This window comes from Pezoporus wallicus, unplaced genomic scaffold (genome assembly GCF_028554395.1).
Source record: "Pezoporus wallicus isolate ANWC-B61680 ecotype Strahan unplaced genomic scaffold, APGP_CSIRO_Pwel_v1 scaffold_3294, whole genome shotgun sequence".
In the NCBI taxonomy this organism is placed as follows: Eukaryota; Metazoa; Chordata; class Aves; order Psittaciformes; family Psittacidae; genus Pezoporus; species Pezoporus wallicus.
In genome coordinates this window covers 10,342,823-10,363,600 of record NW_026635478.1, presented here as the reverse complement: position 1 = coordinate 10,363,600, position 20,778 = coordinate 10,342,823, and the positions used below count along the sequence as shown (strand labels likewise).

At 37.1% G+C, this 20,778-nt stretch overlaps 1 protein-coding gene across 2 annotated transcripts in view; it reads right to left on the bottom strand.

The window, feature by feature from the left end:
- Window positions 1-5,515: 5,515 nt before the first annotated feature.
- The window catches only part of ARFGAP3 (ADP ribosylation factor GTPase activating protein 3), a 35,303-nt gene continuing 20,040 nt past the window's right edge, over window positions 5,516-20,778 (bottom strand). For both annotated transcript variants that reach the window (XM_057427463.1, XM_057427469.1), the window contains exons 10-16: window positions 17,297-17,422; window positions 16,605-16,727; window positions 13,469-13,606; window positions 12,214-12,337; window positions 11,117-11,207; window positions 7,292-7,413; window positions 5,516-6,615 (exon numbers count right to left, since the gene is read on the bottom strand). In XM_057427463.1, coding sequence (XP_057283446.1) covers window positions 6,598-6,615; window positions 7,292-7,413; window positions 11,117-11,207; window positions 12,214-12,337; window positions 13,469-13,606; window positions 16,605-16,727; window positions 17,297-17,422 — 742 coding nt within the window. In that variant the 3' untranslated portion in view covers window positions 5,516-6,597. The remainder of the gene's footprint in view (window positions 6,616-7,291; window positions 7,414-11,116; window positions 11,208-12,213; window positions 12,338-13,468; window positions 13,607-16,604; window positions 16,728-17,296; window positions 17,423-20,778) is intronic.

Genomic DNA, 20,778 nt, shown 5'->3' with positions numbered 1-20,778 from the left:
GCAAAGGGCATAGGAGAGGGACGAGCTGGTGTTCTGCATCAGGTCTCACCTACATCTGTGCCACCAGCGGAGGCACCAGCCTCAGCGGGATCTCACCCTACACCAGCCATGTGGGTGACTGAACACATCATATCTTTAGAACGGAGAGGAGGGGAGGGAAGTCACTATGACTAATACATGCTGGAGGCCTCCTCCTGCCGCCATGGAAACAGCCTTGAGGGTTGTGAAAACCCGTGGATGACAATTTTCGTGAGGCTATTTTGCACTCATCTATTAGGTCTAGGGGAATGAAGAGAAATTGAGCACAGAACCGAAACTGTGTAAGTGGTATTAATGTCATTAGAAATGGGAGAAAGCAAACCACCACTCTAAGTACAAACAGTGCCTTAAAGGGTTGGGTTCATGTTGTTAAAAATAGCTACAAGGCAAATCACTTGAGGGGAAGGAAACAAAGCAGAAAAGGATGAGTGATAGAAGTGCTGAGAACAAGAGGTCAGAGGCTACAAAAGCTAGTATTGCCTAACTGGAAAAAATGATTGCTGAGAGATGGGCGTAGGCAGATAGCTCTAGACAGAAAAAAGACGTGGGGGGAGAGGAGGAGGTGGTGATGTGGGTAAACATGACAGAGAAGGTAAAATTTCCGAGGGACACAGGACATAGTTAATACTGTCCCGCCAGGAAGGACTAAGAGCTTGTAAAGTAAAGATGATGAGCAAAGAAGCTTGTAGAAGTCATTTTTTGCTGTGATGCTGTTTCTGGACTTTCTGCTTCTGGAGATGAGGGTCTAGTTTGGGGGGCTGGTGCCTGTCCCTTATTTCTGCCCGTGTGTGCACCTCCCACATTTCTGCTCAGTCACCCTTTCAGCAGCTTCTGGCAGAGACTGGTTGAAGCCCAGAGGCTCTCAAGCCCCAGTCTGTGTTTCCCAGGCAAGGACGGTAAACTACTGGTCTTTCCCCGTCTTGCCACCCTGTCCTGGTTTCTAGCCACAGTCTCTGCTCTTGCTGTGACAGAAAGCCCAGGGCAGGGATGCAGGACAGAAGCCCTCAGTGGCTTCGTGAGAGCTGCCAGGGAGGCTGCAAATGACTGCCAGAGCACAAAGTCCTTCCCTCCAAGGTCCTCCCACCACCTGGCACCAAGCCAGAAGCTCCTCTGTGGAGCTCCCATGGCAGGCACCCCTGGCATCACTCCAGCCAGACACAGGGATGATGAGGCGCATCCTTCTCGTAGGGGTTTCTTCCCTCCAGCCCTGGCAGCCTAGAACAACCCGGCCACCTCAGCAGTGCAGGCCCCTCCCGCCAGGGCCATCACTTCCCAGCACTTGCATTTAGAAAACAAGCAGCTGTCAAGAACCCAACTAAAACCAGATAGGTTCCACAAACCTCCTCCCCTCCCAGGAAAGAACACGAGGAGGATACCGGTAACGCCACATGGTGACAGAGAAGTGTCTTGGGCAGGAAAAACATTGCACAATAGGATGAGGCTTTCACCAAGCAAAAGTGGGGTGCTAGAGCCCAGGCAAGTATCATGCATGCCTTTTCAACGCCTATCAAGTATTGTCTCATCTTGGGCAGGTGAACTGCTTGGCAGTTCAGTAGAAATGCCGGTAGGATGAATGACACAAATAAGGCGCGTCTTGTACAGAGAAAAAAAAGAATTAAAAATCAAACATTTGCTTTTATGTATTTTAAATCATTTCCCCCCAGTGTAATTGATAATGTCTCACAAATCATAAAGCATTAAAAAATGCCCTACTTATTTGCATGCTGCTGATATATTTTGTTTCCTTTATTTCTTCATCAGGGCAGACTGGTTTCATTTTGTGGTTTCCATGAATTTGCATAATGTTTTTAACAAATTTTTAACCTCAAATCCTACTCCAGCAAGGTGACAAAAGACTTAACCCATTTCCCAGGTTCAGCGCAAACACCGTTGTAAGGCTTTAATTCACACCGTCGATTTCAGAAAGTAACCACTGCATAACTTTGTGATTGAAAACTTCCTTTAATTTTTTAATGTGGTTGGATACATGTAGGTAATACTGCTGGGATTTAAATAATTATTTTTGGCAACTGACTTAGAGCTTCAAATGACCACAGCAGTTTGTACCACTAAGCTACAACACAGGCAAACACAGGCAAGATTATCTAAGTTGAAAGTTTCCTGAAAGCCTTTAAATAACCTTAGCTGTAAGAACAAAACCAGCCACCACACCACCACCTCCAATCTCTGAAGGCCATGCAGAGCAGAACCACCTGGTGCATGGTGACCCTTCCCTCCCCTAAACAAGCACTCCTGCCACCCCCAACCGTATGTGACACACAACTCTGGTTCCAGTCAGGAACTGCCAAGATGGGTCTGAAGGATTTAAGGCCTTCCACTCAACGAAAAGAAAAACTTAATCGTTTCAACTTTCTTCTATCTAGAAGTACCCAAACCCTCTTTTCTTCCCCCGCATTTTCTTTTCAGATATGCCTAACTTCACAGAAAAGCAGCATTTTCAGTATAAACTCAAGGGCAAACAACTTTTATTTTTTCCCCCAAAACAGGATGTTTGGGTTCATTTTATCACTGTTATTTGCCTTAATTCTGCCCCTTTCACATCCATAATCACAGGTTTTCTTCACATTTCACGGTTGGTGGAAAACATTTACGGGTTTGGGAATATTATGGTGTCCTGTGTAAGTTCTCCATCTGGCCTTCACAAAGCAGGTAATGGTGGTGGCACTTACCTTCAGCACTGGTCTTCAGGGATGAACTGGAGCTCTCAACATGTTTCAAGTGAGATTTCTCTCAGTGCAGAGAAATCCTGTTTTCAGTTGGATTTATAGAAGTAGGACAGCATTGTGCACATTTCCTTAGATCCACTGGACAACAGGATGCTGCTGCTTCTTCAGTACCCCCAATCTAATCAGGCCTAATAAAGAATAGACCCTTCAGGCTAGGGTATCTGAAAACTTCCCTCAGACACGATGGCAGCATTTTGTCCCCATGGCCCTAAGAGCTACCAGCCAGCTCCTCACAAATACAACACAGCCCCTTCACTTCCAATTGGTCAAGCTTCTTGTAAACTGCATGTCTCCAAAGCATCCTATTAATCCTGCTGGATATCCCAGCATTGCTCACATTTGCAATTGAATTAATCAATCATGAGATTGTATTGCTTTGTGTGGGAGACCACATTGACAGACTCCCTTTGAAGGTTTTACGTAGTAGACACCAAGAGCAAATTTAAACTGAAAGCACTGAAATGAGAAGTAACATACTCTGACAGTTACAGCAGATCCTGCAAGAAGACAGCAGCAGTGCTAGTGTTTGTTTTTCAACTTGTGAGCAGCAGAACAAAGGACAAGCGCAATTTTTCTGCTTTGTACCACCTCAGTGCTTTCCAGGTCTGTGTGACACCACTTTGACTGTTACTGATCAAAGAGAACCCAGTCTTACAGGCATGGATGTGCAATGAAGTGTAGAAGTCTCTCAAAACCAAGTCAAGCACACACCATTTTATGTGGTGTTCAGCTTCACCCTTGCTTTACAATGACAGCAACACTTCTTTGAGACTCAGGAGCAGGGCAAGAGCAGTGTTAAAATACACGTAGCTACAGCAACATTTACAGACTCCTATACTAAGGAGTCGCTCAGCCCACTCTTGCACTGCAAAATCCCTCTAAAACAAAAACCTTAAATGAGCACCAAAATGGCTCTGGAATTGCTTCTCCCAGCAGTGGAACAACCTGATGTGAAGCAGGGCAGAATGACAGCACTGAACACTTCCCACTTTTCAGAAAGCAAGAGAAGCAGATAGTTACAAGATTCCGTTCAGACTTTACTCAGGAAAGGAGTATACAGGTCTCTGCATCGAATTAATGCTGTTTCTGGTATTTTAACAACTAGCTACAAGAATTTTTCTAACCCTTTCAATTTAACCTACAAAATAAACTCTCAGAAATATAAAGTATTAAATAATCCTCTTTCTCCTCCCCTGATATGCAGTGTCCTTACTGGACTTCAACAGGAGGCAAGTTTAACTTGAATGGTTCACAGTTGCTGCTGTCATTCAGTTCCAGTTTTGAAAAAGGAAGATGTATAAGGGTAGTAAGAGAGGATTAAGGGAAGAACTGCAACAAAACACAGCTGGTGACCAATGCCAAGTTTCACTTGGAAACTTGTTCCAAAACCAGATCCAACACATGGTTTTATCGCACATTCTAAAATCTGTGATGCTTGCAGCAACATCAGCCATTTGCCCCTCTTACCAGAGACTGACAGATGTGTTAGAAGGCAAACGATACACAAGACAGCAGGAAGACAAACCTAATTTTGAGACATGTTCTCCCTTTGATGCAGTATCATCCTGCAGAATCAGAGGTGCCATGGTATGCTGAATTCCCAGGAAACTAGAGGAGTTAAAGCTGTCTCTTCCAGTGTACATGGAAAACCCTCCCTACTGTAATTTGATGAAAATCAGTGAAACCTCATGGATTTATTAAAGACACAAATAGGTGTATGGGGAGAGGGCATTCAAGACCTATTCATCCAGCTATACAGCTGTTAGACAGTTGAACACATTTTATGGCATTTAAGATAACCCCAGACTTGTTTTCTCTTACAATTTCTTCTTATTTTGTACTGAAAATCTCCTTTTTTTTTTTTGGTATTTTTCCATCTGTGAGTGGTTCACTCTATTGCAATGACACATAAAAAATGCACACAACTATTTCAGTGTAGGTGATCTCCCATTCACTTAACATATGAGAAAACATGGGATGGGACAGAACTACATTTTGTTATATTTAACTGCCTTAATTTAAGCAACTGCACCCATACACAAATGTCTCAATATGCAGCCCAGTGAATGGAGGAGCAGCTCTTCTGCAAGTCACTGGATGTTGTTGGTATATCACAAATCTGAAAATCAGACCACTTGTTGCTTGCAATAAATTGACTTCTTTGTGTACACTTAACTGAAAGAGCAGTCTGAGAATCATTACCTGTAATTAGAGAAAACCGAAACAAGCCCTGACCAGTACATCTGCATTTTATATTAGCAAAATCACCTTTTTAGGGTCAGAAAGGAGAAATCAAAGCAAGACTTTTACTGTAAAGCTCTACAGTTAAGCAAAATAAATTCTTGTTTTTAAGTGTAATACAAAACAAGCAAGATCATTTTTGGATTAATAAATCTAAGTGTAACATCCTTAAGAGAAAGTTACCAGAACTGAGAGGTAGATGTAAAAGGCAGCTAGAAATTAAAGCAGAAATACAGCTATATCGTTATACTGGAAAATGTATACTGCATTTAAACACAGTATTCATAGTATTTTAATACAGTAGCTTATTTTCTACCCCAGCCTTAGTGTTTTGATTTCTGAATCATTGTAGTAATTTAATAAGAAAGCTAATTTCACTAATTGAAATTAAAGGTTAATTCTACCAGACCATTGTATAGACAGAATACAGATGGCAGTATTTAGGAAGCTGGAGGCTCATGTCTGCACATAGAAATTTAATTTTAAAATGAGTTTATAGCTATTATTTTTATTAGATAGCAACGTTTACAAATTTGAATTAAGAAATACAGTTACAGAACGGAATTATCTTGTGCTCATTCTTGGTTGTGATGGGTTTTTTCTTTAAGGTCATAATCATTTTTATACAGAATGTCATCAACAAAAAAATCTAGACTGTCTAAAACACAGCCCCACTATTTCCTCATTCAATATTTCATAATTTATCAAAAATCTATGCTTGTTCTAAACATTTTAAACAAGTATTTAATTAACTACGCTACTGGGCCCTTAATATATTTAAATTTTTTAGTTCAATTTGTACACAATACAGATTTTTAAAAAGCACTTAAGGATTCTATATTGCAATTTTCTGTAACTTTCAAAACTAGGAATAAATAGCTTGTTCCCATAACAAGATGAAATCCACTATTCAATATACCACATCCTGTCTTCTCCATATGTCTCATCTAAGCATACAATTTTCTAGCAGGAATATTGTTTTAAAACACTTAATTCCCCATCATTTTAATGCACAGCCATTTATGACTGCAAGAGCCTCTACTTTCTGATAAGCGCAGGTTTAACTTAACTCTATATTTAGCAACAGCCTCCTAAATAACACCTCAGCGTGTACTTCATTTACATTTTCTTCCCCACAGCTCATGAGAGACGGAAGACAAGCTACGTCTGGTAAGGATGAAAGTGCACTGAGGTTTCTATTAGGAACCCTCATTTCCAGTGTATGCATTCATCCTTCTTTCTCATTCCTGCCTCACAGCCGAAACCAGTAATAAAATAAAGCTTCCAACATCTAACATTGAGGTTGCTAACAAATGCAAGACTGTAAAGGAGGGGAAATCAAAAAAATACATGCAATGTAACAAGTTGCTGCAAGGTTTCTGCTCTGTAAAGATTAAACAGGAGTAAGAAGAGGCTGAGCCAGAAAGCTGCATAAGGAAAAAATATGCTGGAACAAGTAAAAATATCAACAGTCTTAAGGCAACGTTTATTCCCATCAGCAGTGTGTTCACTTGTGTATCTGAAGAGAAATCCTTCTTTAGGGTACTTAATCATGTTGATACAAAAGATGTCACGAACCATATCGATCCTAGAAAAGTAAAAAAATCAGACAGACATGAGTATGTTTTCCATTGGACTAAATCAGTTTTAATTAATATTTGTACATAAAGCCTTGTTTAATTCTTAAAGACTTAAAGAAATTTGACCAATGCTTCCAAGAACTGCAGTTTATGGTTAAACTCCAGGATAATTAGCTTGATTTTCAAACACCCAAGAGCTCCCACTGACCTCATCTAGGAAATGCAAACTGAAGCATGAAGCATGCTTTACGCTATTGAAACAAGGATGTCTTAATTTTCTGCACAAACATGGATCAAAGGTATTTATGTCAAGTTAATTGAAGAGCCAATATAAGAGTTGGGCCAGATGATTGCTATAGATTCCTTCCAACTAAACTATTCTGTTCTGAGTTATGAACTATTATTACTTTAAAAATTAAGTGACAGCAAACAACTCTGTTATGGAAATTGTGTTTCAGTTGTAAGAAAAGAAATAAAGTATATAAGGAAAAGGCAAAAAAAGTTATTCTACAGCTACAGATTTATTTTTAGAAAGATCTATTTTCTACCACGAGAGGTCTACAAAGCTCAAAGTCAAATTCATTCTTTCCTCCCCTAAGATGATGCAATGGCAGCATCCATGATACTAAAGCCTATAAAAAGACTTTAACAGACGGTTAATATATTGTAAATATTTTTACTAACCTGTATAGATGTCATGACCCCATTAGCAAGTACAGAAAGTTTTCCAGCCACTGACTTTACTCCTTGTTTAAACTGAGCTATATCAGGAGCTGAAGGCAAGACATTTGTAATATTGTAGCTTCCTAAAAGAACATGCACACAAGAAGAAAAGAGATTTTTATATTAAAAGCAGCCTTTCCTCCCCTGGAAGTACAAGATACTACTAGGAGCACTAAATACCAATGTCTGGTTGACACTGTAAAAACCACTGAGCACGCATCTCAAATTTCTTAAATATGTCTCAATTTTTTTCAGTTGTTCAAAATTTCACCCAGAGTTGCATCTTCTACACTCTATATTCCCAGCTAAGCAATAAAAGTTTGGATAATATATAATTTATTCCACACTTTCAATCCACTGGATGTTTATTTGTCTGGTATCCTAAACAGTTTTATTACATCGCAATTAAAATATGAATGTACTTCTGTCGTTATGTGCATGCACAGGTATGCTTTGCATGCTGTATAAACACACATTTTGCATTACTACATCTGAGGCTTGGAGAGCTCTATAGAAATTATAGCAGATGTAATTAAGTTTTAAAACTCCAAGGCAAAGCTGGCAATGCAGCCTTCGTTAAAGCCAATATAGTGTAGCCACTGTTAGCTCTACTATTATGAAAAGTATAGGCCTGAAGATAGTTTTGAAACATCTCTGATTTCTATTAACTGCATGATAAATATTAACATGCTAACAACTACAATCACCCACTCATTTGCAAAAAGAATTACTGGCAGGCCTTAATATTAAATAACTGATACTGTAAAAAGCACAAATGTCAGTAAACCAGCATCACAGGCCATGATCTTGGGAATAAGTGGGGCTCCTGAGAAGAAGAATCCCAAAACATACCTGTATCAAAATGGAGACTGCAATCTGTAGCCTTCATATCAACAGATAGTCATGACCAGTCAGGACACAACTAGTAACTTGCAAGCAGTTACTGAACCTTGGACAAACTCGTCCAGCCTCAGACTCCCCAACCTGTACAACTGTTAACTGCTTTTGACAGGAGCTCCATAGTGCACATTGATACGCATGGGCTGCCCATTCTTCTCACTTTTTTTGTTTTGAGCAGGGGTGGAGGAGGGAATGGGAGTGAACCTGACGCACCTCTTTTCATGGGAAACTAAAGGCACCTGCCTCATTAGCAGGCTGATAAAAACATTACAGTAGATAATGTGATTTAGCTAAGAGAATTGGCTGGCTCATCATGGTAGATGCTTCCCACTCCATTCTTTACAGCCTGCTATTGTTTCTACAATGCATGGGCACACTTGTTTATAGATTATTTTCAAAAATTCCCTGTTACTGACAGAGCCCTATTTCTGAACTGTAATTTTGACAAACTGTTCCACTTAACAAAAATGCTGAGGCATTTGATATTAGAGTCAGAGTCATGGAAATAAAATTTGCAGATATAAATAACCTGGGAAAAGCTCTAACCACTTCTCAGCCACATTAATTTTCTCATGTTTTCCTGGTTATGTAGGGTTGTCTGAAAAACTTGTAAATAAGACAGGAAAGCAACTCCTTTTCTTGTGATTTCCTTCAAAATCAGCATCTACAAGTCAGCTATCCAACATGCCATCTTTCGTAAGCAACTGGTCTGAAATAATGCAAAGTAAAAGCGTTTACTTGTACCCCTTTTTGGTAAATGGCTCCTACAGCATTCTGTACAAACGAAAGCATCCCAAAACTGTTCTACCCTAAATCTCAGCAGAGCTCATAAAAACAACTTTAGATTCAAAGGACATTTTATTCTGGCAAGGACCCCAGAATTACAGCAGTGTTTTTGTTGCCAGGCTCTGGTCTCCTTATTACCTTTATTTTACGGAACTAATTGATGGCCTTGGCATTAATTCCACACCAGACAAGCTATCAGTAAAATTTCTCCAGATGGACCACTGTCAAAAGATAGTCTTTGGGGCAGGAGGTGTAACAGGAAAGGAAGATTTTGTAGATTGAATATAGTTGAATTTACAATATACAAAATAATTTCTGGTCTATCTTTAACTCACTATTATCTTAGAGCAGTTAACAACCCACAAAATGTAGCAGAAGTTTAGTCTCTGTAACATAAAACTTTAAATTTACTGTTGGGTTGCACACCAGTCACAAACAGTAACTAACCTCAAATCACAGGCAGGTATTTTCATCTCATTATTAGGAACCTCTGCATTCCTCCACAAGCCCCAGGAACCTTTCCAAGTGGCTAGTGATGAATAATAGTGTGTGCATAATTCATGTACAGCTACTAAACATTATATAATTGCCTGTATTACCCTTCTTCAGAACAGGGTGAGAATTTTACCACCTATATATGCATGTGCACATAAAAAGACACATTCATACATATATAAACACAGAGATATGTATTTCACATCAATTTGCCCCATCTTTAACTCGTATCTACCTTTTTCTAGCTTATTCTCTTATTAGTACTGTGTAAAAGCCCCACACCTATTACACAAATTAAAGGAAAAATTAATTCCATATAAAACATTTCATATGCAAGAAAATTAAAATTAAAGATGGAGTTCTAGTCAACAATAGATAAAAAATATTACCACAATCCCATGTACCATTGAAAACACAGTTTATAATTTCAGAAATACCATTTCTTTGCTTGTATTTCCCACATCTTTTTTAAGCACAAGTATGATATAATCTTGCAAATACCCTTTCAAGCGGGTAATTTACTGCAATTTCTGCTTTATGTCTCCTCCCCTACTTAATATCTTTTATACATTTCAAATTACTAAAATCCAGCTTAAGTAACAGGAGTAATTTCTCTACTAGCCACTGTATTCAAAACTTGCTTTCAGGGTATCAAAACTGAACAATCACTTTTGGTTTTTTAACTCCCAACTTTTCCGAAGTAAAATCAGATGCTGCATACTGTTTGGCTTTCCACCCTATTTATATAATTACTCACAGATTTCAAGTTCTTCAAGAATTCTTTTTTTCCCATTTCCTCACAAGTTAAGGAATGAAACCCAACTGATCAACTCAATAAAATTCTCCAGTATGTCCTACCTTTTCTATATTGCATTATTGCACTATCCAGAAAGGGTGTTAGAAAGAAAATGTGAGTCATTTTCAAAAGCCTAAGGAGCTACTTTTCAGTCAATCTAATCTACTACTTCCTTCCTTTCTCATTTGAACTATACTCTCCAATGTAAGGCATTCCAACAAATCCTTTACACAGACAAAACAACAGAAAAATGTCCTGAATAATTTGGCAAGACCAGTTTTAGACGCAGATACCAGGATGAATGGATATGATATGCCATGCAACAGATTAACATGGGAATTTCAAGGCCATTAATATTGTATTAAAGACTTTCCTTAGGCTCAAATATTATTATGACAGCTATTTTCACATATGTAAAACATAAGTTGTTGGTCATTTATTAAAAACCTACCTAACAGTCGACGTAGGTGTTACCTCATTTGGTTTTATAACAAAATATTACAGTCTCCCTTTGATAAAAATTATTTACAACATAGAGTCTATTATTTTCAACAAGTCATGTAAAAACCAGTATAATACACTGAACTCAGTGAACTGAAAACACAGAACTTGAAATTTAAGAATTTCTTTTTTTTTAAATAATAAATACACTGGCTATGCCTGTTTGACCTATTAGCAATACTAACATGTACTGCACTTTGTACACTTCTTGCAGAATACAGTGACAGCTAGCTGATAGCGGAACTAGAAGCAGAGTACAGGAGCGTATTCACTCCATAATACAGTTTCTCACTCTGTTCAATAGGTACCTGTTGGTTGCTTTTTCTGATCGTCAAACAAGTCAGATGAACTTATAGATGAGCTTCCAGAAAGTCTTTCTAATCGAGCCCTTGCTTCATACTAGAAAAGAATTGAGAAGAAAAAGTGTTGTAACAGTACGCTGTCATCTTTTGAGGTCATGTCAGATAATTCATGAGATTACAGGTACAGCTTTAGAACATACAAATCCAGCTGAAGTTGACCATTCTGAAAGTTGCTCCCATTCTGTACTTTTCACATGACTTATACAGTGTGAGTTTGTCATAATCTCAACTCATTTCTGAGTTGATCAGAGTGACATTTACTACTGCAACACCAAGAGGCTGAAAAACTATGCAACCATTAAAAACAACAACTAAAAAATGTGAAATTGAGTGGTTAGATAGGATAAAATAAGGAAAAAGCACTGCAGCTAGCATCATGGTAACCTTTCTAATCATATCATGCTTTTAATCCAACTTTTTCTGAGTTCCCTGGAAACATAGTAATAATTGATGATGATTATTATTATAATAATTATATTTTTACATTCCTCATTACATTGCTAATTTTTCATTAAAAGTATGTTTTCAAAATGATCCCCCACCTCTAAAATGAAACATAATATTAATCTGTGTTTTATTTCTAGGCTGGATCTATTACATGTCACTTGTTGAACAATTCATCACTTAGTTGGCCTTACAATAGTAATAACGTTTCCATGCAACAAACACAGACAGGACAGCTGTTTTAACAACAGTTTGTTGGCATCAGTTTGGGTATTTAGAACAAATGAAGTAAGCCTACATCCAGCATCAGGCTGTTTCTTTCAAAAATAAAGATTGCTGACCACTTCTATCAGGGAAGAATGATGTTGGAGGTAAGGTCCTACTTGCGGCAGAAACTCCTTAAAACCAAATGGTAAACTATCAGAGTTATCAGAAACGCCTACATCTCTATCAGACAAATATTCAAGTGGACATAATTCTATAAGCTTACTAATTCTACCAATTTTAACTATTTATGGCCTTCTCTATATAAGAAGACTGTGTTTATAGGCAAAGGCTATTTTAATATTAAAAAATATTTACCACTGCTTTCTACTTACATCAGCATGATCTTGCCTTCCAAAATACATGTCTGATGAAATTGCTTTTACATTGCCAAATTTCTTTTGTGCCTCATCTGTGTTTAAAGGTGGTTCATATTCAGGCTTACGACGAGACGCAGGCCTAAAAGAAAAATAAACTGCACTTGTGAGCCTAACTTTTATTTACATCACAACAAAAAATAAAATCAGTATCAACCCAGGACAAAGAAATTCAGATAACTAAGTTGACAGAGCAGCAAATAAAATTTCAGTGACAGTTTTACAAGATGGTGAACAAACAGCATTTCAAATTCATTAATCTTGTATCTTTATTTTCAAAGTTCATTTAAAAAGCAAGCTAAATTACGTGAACAAGGACAGAACAGCTCTACAAAATGTCAGAACCCACAATGTCAGTGAAATTCAGATTTAAATGCAACAGCACAAAAATGTTTAACGTCCTTTAAACTGTCACTGCCTTCCACCTCAAACATACATATTCAACATAGTCACTTCCCTTTTTCTCCCCTCCAACTTTTCCAGAGGAAATGTAAGCAAATGAGGAAGTAACAGTATTATGCACATGAACCCCTATTTTGTGTAATATGCATCACTGGTCCACTAGAAAGGAAGAAGCAGAACATGCTTGTGTTAAAAAAGTTGTACTTAAATGCACAAACTGTACTTTACAGGTAAATGAAAAACAACAGTTTTAAGTAAGAACAGAAGGAGAAAACACCAACCAAGCACACAAAGCCCCACATTCTTACATTTTCTACTTGATTACAAAGATAAAAATGCCGTTGTCAAAGAAATACATTCATTTTTTATCATCGTAACAATTAGACGTGTTGTTTGCACATATCTTCAATAATTTCATCCTAAAAGCTGAATACCCTACAGTTTCAATCACCACGTAACTGGGTTCTCTTTGGTTCATTAGGCAATAAACAAAGAAGTGAAGCACCTATGCTCTCAGAACAGTGCAAATATTTGAGTTTCTCTCAACGTCTTTTGTCTACTACTTTTTTTGCTGAAACGCTTCGGAAATTACTTCCAGTACATACACTCTACAGCACTGAGGAAAACAGCCAAGTGCTTAAAATATAAATAGGAAATTCAGCTTACCAAAAAAAATAAATAAAAATCTCTTGACTGCTGATGAAAGTTGCGACCAAATTCTACTTCTAGATTGAAAAAAATCCCACTACTCTGACCAGGACTCAAAGCTTTGGCTTTCTGTACAAAAATCAGTTAGGTTTTCTTGGTATACCTGTCTGAAAATCCTGGACTTTTTGAAGTTAACATTACATCAACATCTCTGCTACTGTTTTCTTTCTTCCAAAAAGAATCTGAATTGTCGTCCCATGTAGAGAAAGTGCTGCTCCTCAAATCTGAAGAATCATAGTACCTAAAATAAAGGAAGTAAAAAAAAAACTATTGAAAAAGTGGCAACTTTATATTGTTGAATAAATATTGCTATAATAAGTGTACACTGGCAAGTTTTCAGCACAATGATAGTTGTCAATGAATAATCAGGACTTCATAATATTGGTTAGAAGCTTTGCAGAATAGAATTCTATTGATTTTTTTGTTTTTATGCATATATTTGACTGACTGGAAAGTTCAACCTTTCTTTTGGCTGAATATGGCCATGAATATGCAATATATCTTTGCCTGAGAGATATGGTCCCACCAAAACCAGCAAAGTTCTCATTACTTCAAAGTATTACGTCTTTGTTAGGGTCAGGCAAAGCACTGGGAAGGACATTGTCAAGATACGTGGCTGGTTTAAGAGCAACCCTCAGAAAACTTAAGGACAGACTCTGCAAGCAAGGCACCATGGCGACACTACAAAGCAGTCTGCTCATAGAGGCCTCATGCTAAGATACCAGCTACAAAAAAAGTCACTGTAACTTTCAAGGCACTTTGAACACTCCAGAGATCCAGGAACAAACAGCTAACCCATGGCACCCAGGTGTGCTCTGGTTCCACATGAGGCAAAGTTTTTTCACTAAGGGGCTGATAGCGGCTAATCTCACAGTTCCAAGCAAGTCAATCTTTAAACTGTGCAAGCAGAGAATCTGGCCTCATTTTCTAAGGCATCAACAAAGAGTTCAGAAGAGTAAAGACTGCCCTTGTCTCTGATTCTGTGTGTTATTTAAATAAATTTTTATTTACATATTTTTTGTATTTTTTAATATAAATATTAAGTACCTCTGAGTTTTGTAACATGTTTTGTTAAAACAACACTTAAAAACAATACAATACAATAATCTTCTCTTGCATATCAAAACTGCAGGGAAAACACAAACAGAAAGAAAAGAGGGGAAAAGAATCAGCATGTTTTTCAGTTCTGGGTGTATGTTATCTTGACCTGTTCCCCTTTGATTAGCTACGTTTATCTGAATATATATGGAGAATACTTGAAAAAAACAACCTATTAAAATGCCAAAGATTAAGAATTTCCCTTTGTAGTTAAATAGACTTTCTTAAAGTTTGGATTCAACCAGGTAGGGAGTAAAATGATCAACAGGAGGCTAGCAGAACGGAATGATTCAGTAGAACAAGCATGGGATATTAAAGTCTGCAGCTGTGTTTTTTGAAAAGCACTCTTGAAAAAAAAACCCACCCACAACAAGGTCCTTCGTGTTTGTGTTATGAATAGTCAGGACACTTTGTTTTTGCAGTTTATGAGAAATGTGACACCTTCAGCAGCAAGGCCTCCACCTCTGCACATGGAAAATAGCAGGGACAGATCTGGAATGAACTAAAGAAGTAAGAGTCTCTAGCCTTCCCTTCTGACAGACAAAAAGAAGCCACAGCAATCTTTCGAAGTTTTATATGGACATGTAATAACAAGGTGTTCATATATATATATATATATATATATGTATACATATGTGTATGTGTACATGTATACATATACATATATATATATGAAGCTATCCAATGTCACAATGACCATCAAAATCACAGGATGGGGCAGGGGCTACAAGAGCTGATTTGAATAACATTACTTACTTTCTTTATCCTTCCCTCTCAGATTTTCACAACTTTGCAAAATAGTATTCCCAGTATTCAGGGAGTGTGGGAGGGGTGTGAGTGGAAGGAGACAGAAAACCAGCATTGAATAGAAAATAAAATTTAACATTGTTATATTAATAGATTTTATTAATTATAGCAAAAAGAAAAAAACAAAATCCAAGGATTTTGTGAAGCTTCAATTATATTTCTAAATCTTCAGATATTTAGCTTGATTAATTTACAGATATTCGTCAGAACTCTTGAGTGCGATTATTCTGCTTTCGGGCATATATGAAGATGATGTTAAATTTACCTCTATTTCAATGCCACCCTTTGGAATTCAGGCTAATAACCACCTTACAAACCTTACCAAGACTAACAATCTGACTTTACAGTTTCTTTAAAGAGAATTAATTTGTACACCAACTTGAACTAGATTCTACTGTTGCTATAACTAGAAGATGATCTGGGAGCAGCTAGGTTACAATTTATCTTCTAATTATTGAACCAAAACACATTAAAAAACCTCTTCCATAATTTATCCTTTGCCTGCTAGTAGGCTTATGAATAATTCGAGAGCAGTAACAGTTCAAGGAACAAACAGGGAAGCTGTTTGAAATGATACGTTTTATTTTATAAGACTTGGTACCGTGTTTGCATTTCTGCCACCAGCGATTACACTACAAAGTAATGACACAAAAGCCTTTGTGGTTTTATTTGTCTGTCTACAAGTAATTAGGTACAATTTTTCATGTTTCTGTGGCACCAATCCAATAAAGGTGGTTTATAAAAGCAACACCTGTTTCTATCTGTCAGTTCAGAAACAACTGTTTCATTTCAATTAGTGCCTGTAGAACTAACGTGTTTTTCTCTCCCTCCCAACAGCGGTATTTTGTAATTTGCACTGCATTCATACTTTGATCCAAAATTCATCAATTCTTTTTTGCATTTTTTTAATTTAAATATATAAAAGTCTATCAAGTAACACTGAAAGAAAGGGGAAAAAAAAAAAAGGAATGAACACAAATCATTCTGCCAAAAATAAAAAATCACTGGATTTGGTGCACAGCAATTAAAAGCTTACATGGCAACTGTCTGTGCAAACAGAGACTAGACCCTGAACAAGACAAAACCTGTAAACACATTAATTCAGACTATCCTCAGAAAAAGTAACTCCTCTTCTTTATAAATACATGTGTCATCAAGGTAAGGTCAATTATTCTGAAACTTTTCTGATTCAGACGTCCCCTGAAAATACGTTGTGTAAACATGTCCAGTCGTCTTCTGTTTTTATCTTAAGCTCCAAATATACTGTGCATATTTGAATACATAACTTGCATATATTTCTGCCCCCCACCCCAAGTAAAAAGCTTATAAATTACCTTGAACTAGCAGAGAAATATGAGTCTTCTGCATCCTCAGTGTATTTTTTCTTCGACTTTGCAATGACAGGTGTTTCCTGCTCTATTGTTTGCATATCTGAAGTGACTGAGTGAGAAATGCCACTGGGGACAAGAAGAAAGTAAGTATATAAGGAGATAACAAAGCTCCCACCTAAAAATAAAAAAAAATTAAGCCCAAATCTAGTTTCTGAAGCTTGCTGATAAAGCCCAAGCTATACAAACATTTAAGAAGAAAGGAGGAATTTAAAGGAACAAAGAAAAAGCACTGGAAAACTCAACTGCAATTATCTGAAGTAGGGACAGGACTTCTGAACACACAGACCAAACCAACAGCTGGAAAACAGAGCAATTTCAGAGTTTTGGCTTGCAAAAGACAGAATACACTTGGGTTGGTAGTGTTCACTGAAAACTTTCTACCCTCCTCACAGTCAGCTAATGGAGGCAAAAACCTTACAGACATCCTACAGTTTAGCTTAACACCTGTCTGGCAGGTTAGAACTTAATCAGAAGCAATTCTGATCCTTCCCTTGACAAATACTAGATTCTCTGATTATGTTATTTAAGTTTTCATAACACACTTTAGTATATTTTTTTTATTTCCTAAGCAAAACAAAGGATAACTGCATAAAGCCACAGAGTATTTTAAATACAGTTTATAGAACCTCACATACCTTCTGTTGCTGCCAAATCCTATGCCAAGCCTCTCCAATTCAGTTTTCTTCTTACCAGATAGATTTAAATTTTCTTCTTTTGTTTTAATATCAAGATCTCTGTAGGCCAACCGTAAAGATGATACGCTACAACAAAACATACAGTTAAAATATAACTGGAAAATGCTACACAATGACCAACCCAATAATAACGGTAGAAAATTGGCAACATATATTGCAGCACTGTAATTTGCAGTTTACTGAAAATATTAATTGTTAATTGGATAAAATTCAAACTACAAGGATGGGAGAAAGCCAGTAGAGAAGACTGTGGAAACAGTACCCTAGTCTGTGTATGAGCAAGTAATATTTTTCAAAACAAATGTGAAACTTGGTATACTAAAGTTCAGGACAGTTTTGCATCACCTTTAAGTCAAACTGAAAGAGTCTTTTTTCCACAGTCCTGATTCTAGGTGAAACCAAATAACTGTCAAAAAAGCCAACTCTCATGTACTACAGTACAGTGGTATTTATGACAGAATACTAGTAATATTTTCCCGTAATGTCCAGCTTGGCGTTGCTATGTCTCACTCCACCCCTGCCTCATGCTGTCAGTGGTTTTAACACTTGCCATATATACACTCTTTAGACAAGTGCTCAAGGTAGACCACATTCCTTTATTGATACAGCCCTTCCTTACATGCCCAAAAGAGTATCTCAGGAGAGGGAAGGAGTCTTTGTACTCCCAAAATGGAATATATTCTGTATTATGGCAACTCTGAAGCATCCAAATGTTGTAATTTGCTGCACAGCTGGCAACACATTTTGTCACTCAAAATATCCCCAGGGCTCAGACACTGTAAGCTGTCATTCTGAGATACCACAAATTTCCTGTACCTCAAAGCAATCGCAACTATTTTCCAGTAATACTAGTGCAGCAGAGATAGGCTTTTAATCTTGACTGCTTACATTTAATTTGTTAGAAGTGACATTTAATTACAAAGAAACACTGCTTACATTTAATTTGTTAGAAGTGACAAAAATAGTAATTTTCATGAGCAATGCAGCAGTACTATAATTCGTAAGTTGTGACTGTCATAAACTACAAATGAACACTATCAGAAGAAAGGTAAATGAGATTTAGGATGCTGCCGGTAGACATCATGCTGCAACTAGGGAGTAAGCACTTAAGCCTGAAAGCCATTGTACTTTTTTATCAATTCTGTGTAGAAACAGGAATGAAACCAAGTTTTTGACTATGGAGTATTTTCTTCCAGTGCGTCTCCTAACTATTTGATTACTGAAACTTGCCGGCTCTTGCCAGCTTGATTTCTTCTGGTCCCATGCATACTGACTTAACCAAGAGTACAAGATGCCTCTACCAAAGTTCATGCCCTGCTGGTTAGTGCATCTCCTGCAAGACAGGAGCTGTGTGGCTGAATGTGTTACAATTAAAAGGACAGAGTCTGGTCGTCTTCTTTCAAAGACAAGGAATGCAGGTACCAGCCTGCTAAAAGGTAAGGGAGGGACATCACTCCTCCACTGATGAGACATTTCGAAAAGGAGGAGAGCAATCTCAATCTTGTAATGATTAGATATCCTTTGACTGGGGCTTTAAGAAGGACTTAGAGCCAGAACTAAAACAACCACTGTATCTTATGTTGAGTTGCTTATAACAATAAAAGTCAGATACCATCTGTGGAATGACTTTTGAAACCAATAAAATCAGAAAAATATATCCTTAAAGCACAGAGTATGTTCAGAAACATTTTAAATCAAATCTTACAGTTTAGGACCAACTGTTACACAGAAAATTAAAAATGTTCTTTAAAGTTCAACTTGAAACCACAACTGATAAAAATCTATTCAGCACTTTAAGTAGAAAGATCAGCAGCCCATCTTTATGAAATATTATTTATGAACACCAAAAATCTTATTTGCTATTGATTAAAACAAGTAGGTTCAATTTAAAAGTAATTCCAGTTATCTATTGTCAGTGTACAGCAGAAAAAGGTGTATCAATTATAAAATAACATTTTAAGTCTCAGAACTCTTTAACTTTCTAAATACTAGCCCATGAAAGAATTACTTCTGTTCCTGCCACACAACAAAACCACATCAAATTAATTTACTAAAACTCATTACTCAAGCTTTTAAAATTAAAACTGCCATACAAATTAGTTGGAAGCAGGTGCAATTTTAGAGGTATTCACCGTTGTTTAATTTAGGTATATACTGCCATCTACAGTTAAAAATCCAAAAAGTTAATCTCCATGGCAAAAAACTTATCTTTGCCCTGCTGGGATCGGATCCATAAACTGAAGTGTATGTGCACCCCTCATGTTTGAAGACATTTTTAGAGGGTTCTGGCCACTGCAGAAAGGTTGCAGCAACCTTATACTAAAGGTTGCCTTGAATCTATATAGATCTATGCATTTCTGACACAAAAAACAAATAGCTAATTGAGATTTTCTTCCAAACTGAGTAATATAATCAAAGATACTATCATTAAAGAATAATAATAAATAATAATGAACAGTCATTTTTCTTGTTATTTAGTAGTCCACTCCTCTGAGTCACTCTACAGGTAGATTTTGTCAGCCACTGAGAAGCATGACTTTTATGGTAAAAATACTTCAGGAAAAATGAATGATCCCCTTGCGATTAATGTTTTTGCAGCACACAAAATATCCACTTCTGTGGAGGCTAAATAAAAGTAAGCAAAACGAGCAGGGAGGACATTATAGACCAAAGAGCTTGGTATCATGAGCTCCAAGTGATTTGTCTGCAGGTCATAAAAATGATGCATCTTAGCACTCAAGAGAGGATGTTAAACTTTACAACAGTAAAAGTGTACACTAACAAAGTATTTAATAGTCTAATTTTGATGACAACTAACAAAGTGTTAAAAACAAAAACTGTGTAGCAGAGAAATGTAGTGGAAGGAACCAGAATCACCACCCTCTGACCTTTAGGGCTAAGTATTTATTAAGTGAGATGGATTAACAGATTCGAGGCCTCAGACAAAAATATTCAAAGGGTTGCGGTGAAATGAAAGCAGTTCCAGTATAAAACAGCTGAAACTCAAGCAGACAATTCTAGTCATATTTAAACTATCCCGTCTTCAGCACAGAAACTCTACCCAATAAGTACAAATAAAGCTGTGTATTTGTATGTTCCCCCTGCTCTTAGAAAGACTGCTTTAAATAGTGTTCAGTGCACTACACCAAAACAAACTGACGCGAGGTAAAGAAAGTTCAAGAGCCAAGAGTGTTCTCTATAATACTTCAACACGTTTGGGGTTTATTTCACATTTTATTCATGTGTATCAGCAGAATGTCTCCTTATTTTCCCTGTTAAATAACACTAAAGTTAAAGATAGCACTGAGCTATTTCTACAGTAAATAATTAACTATAGGAACATATGGCAAAATGGCAAGAAAAAAGGGCAATGGGAAGACTGTCATTTGGCCCACCTCATCAACATCTGGGTTTTTTTTAAA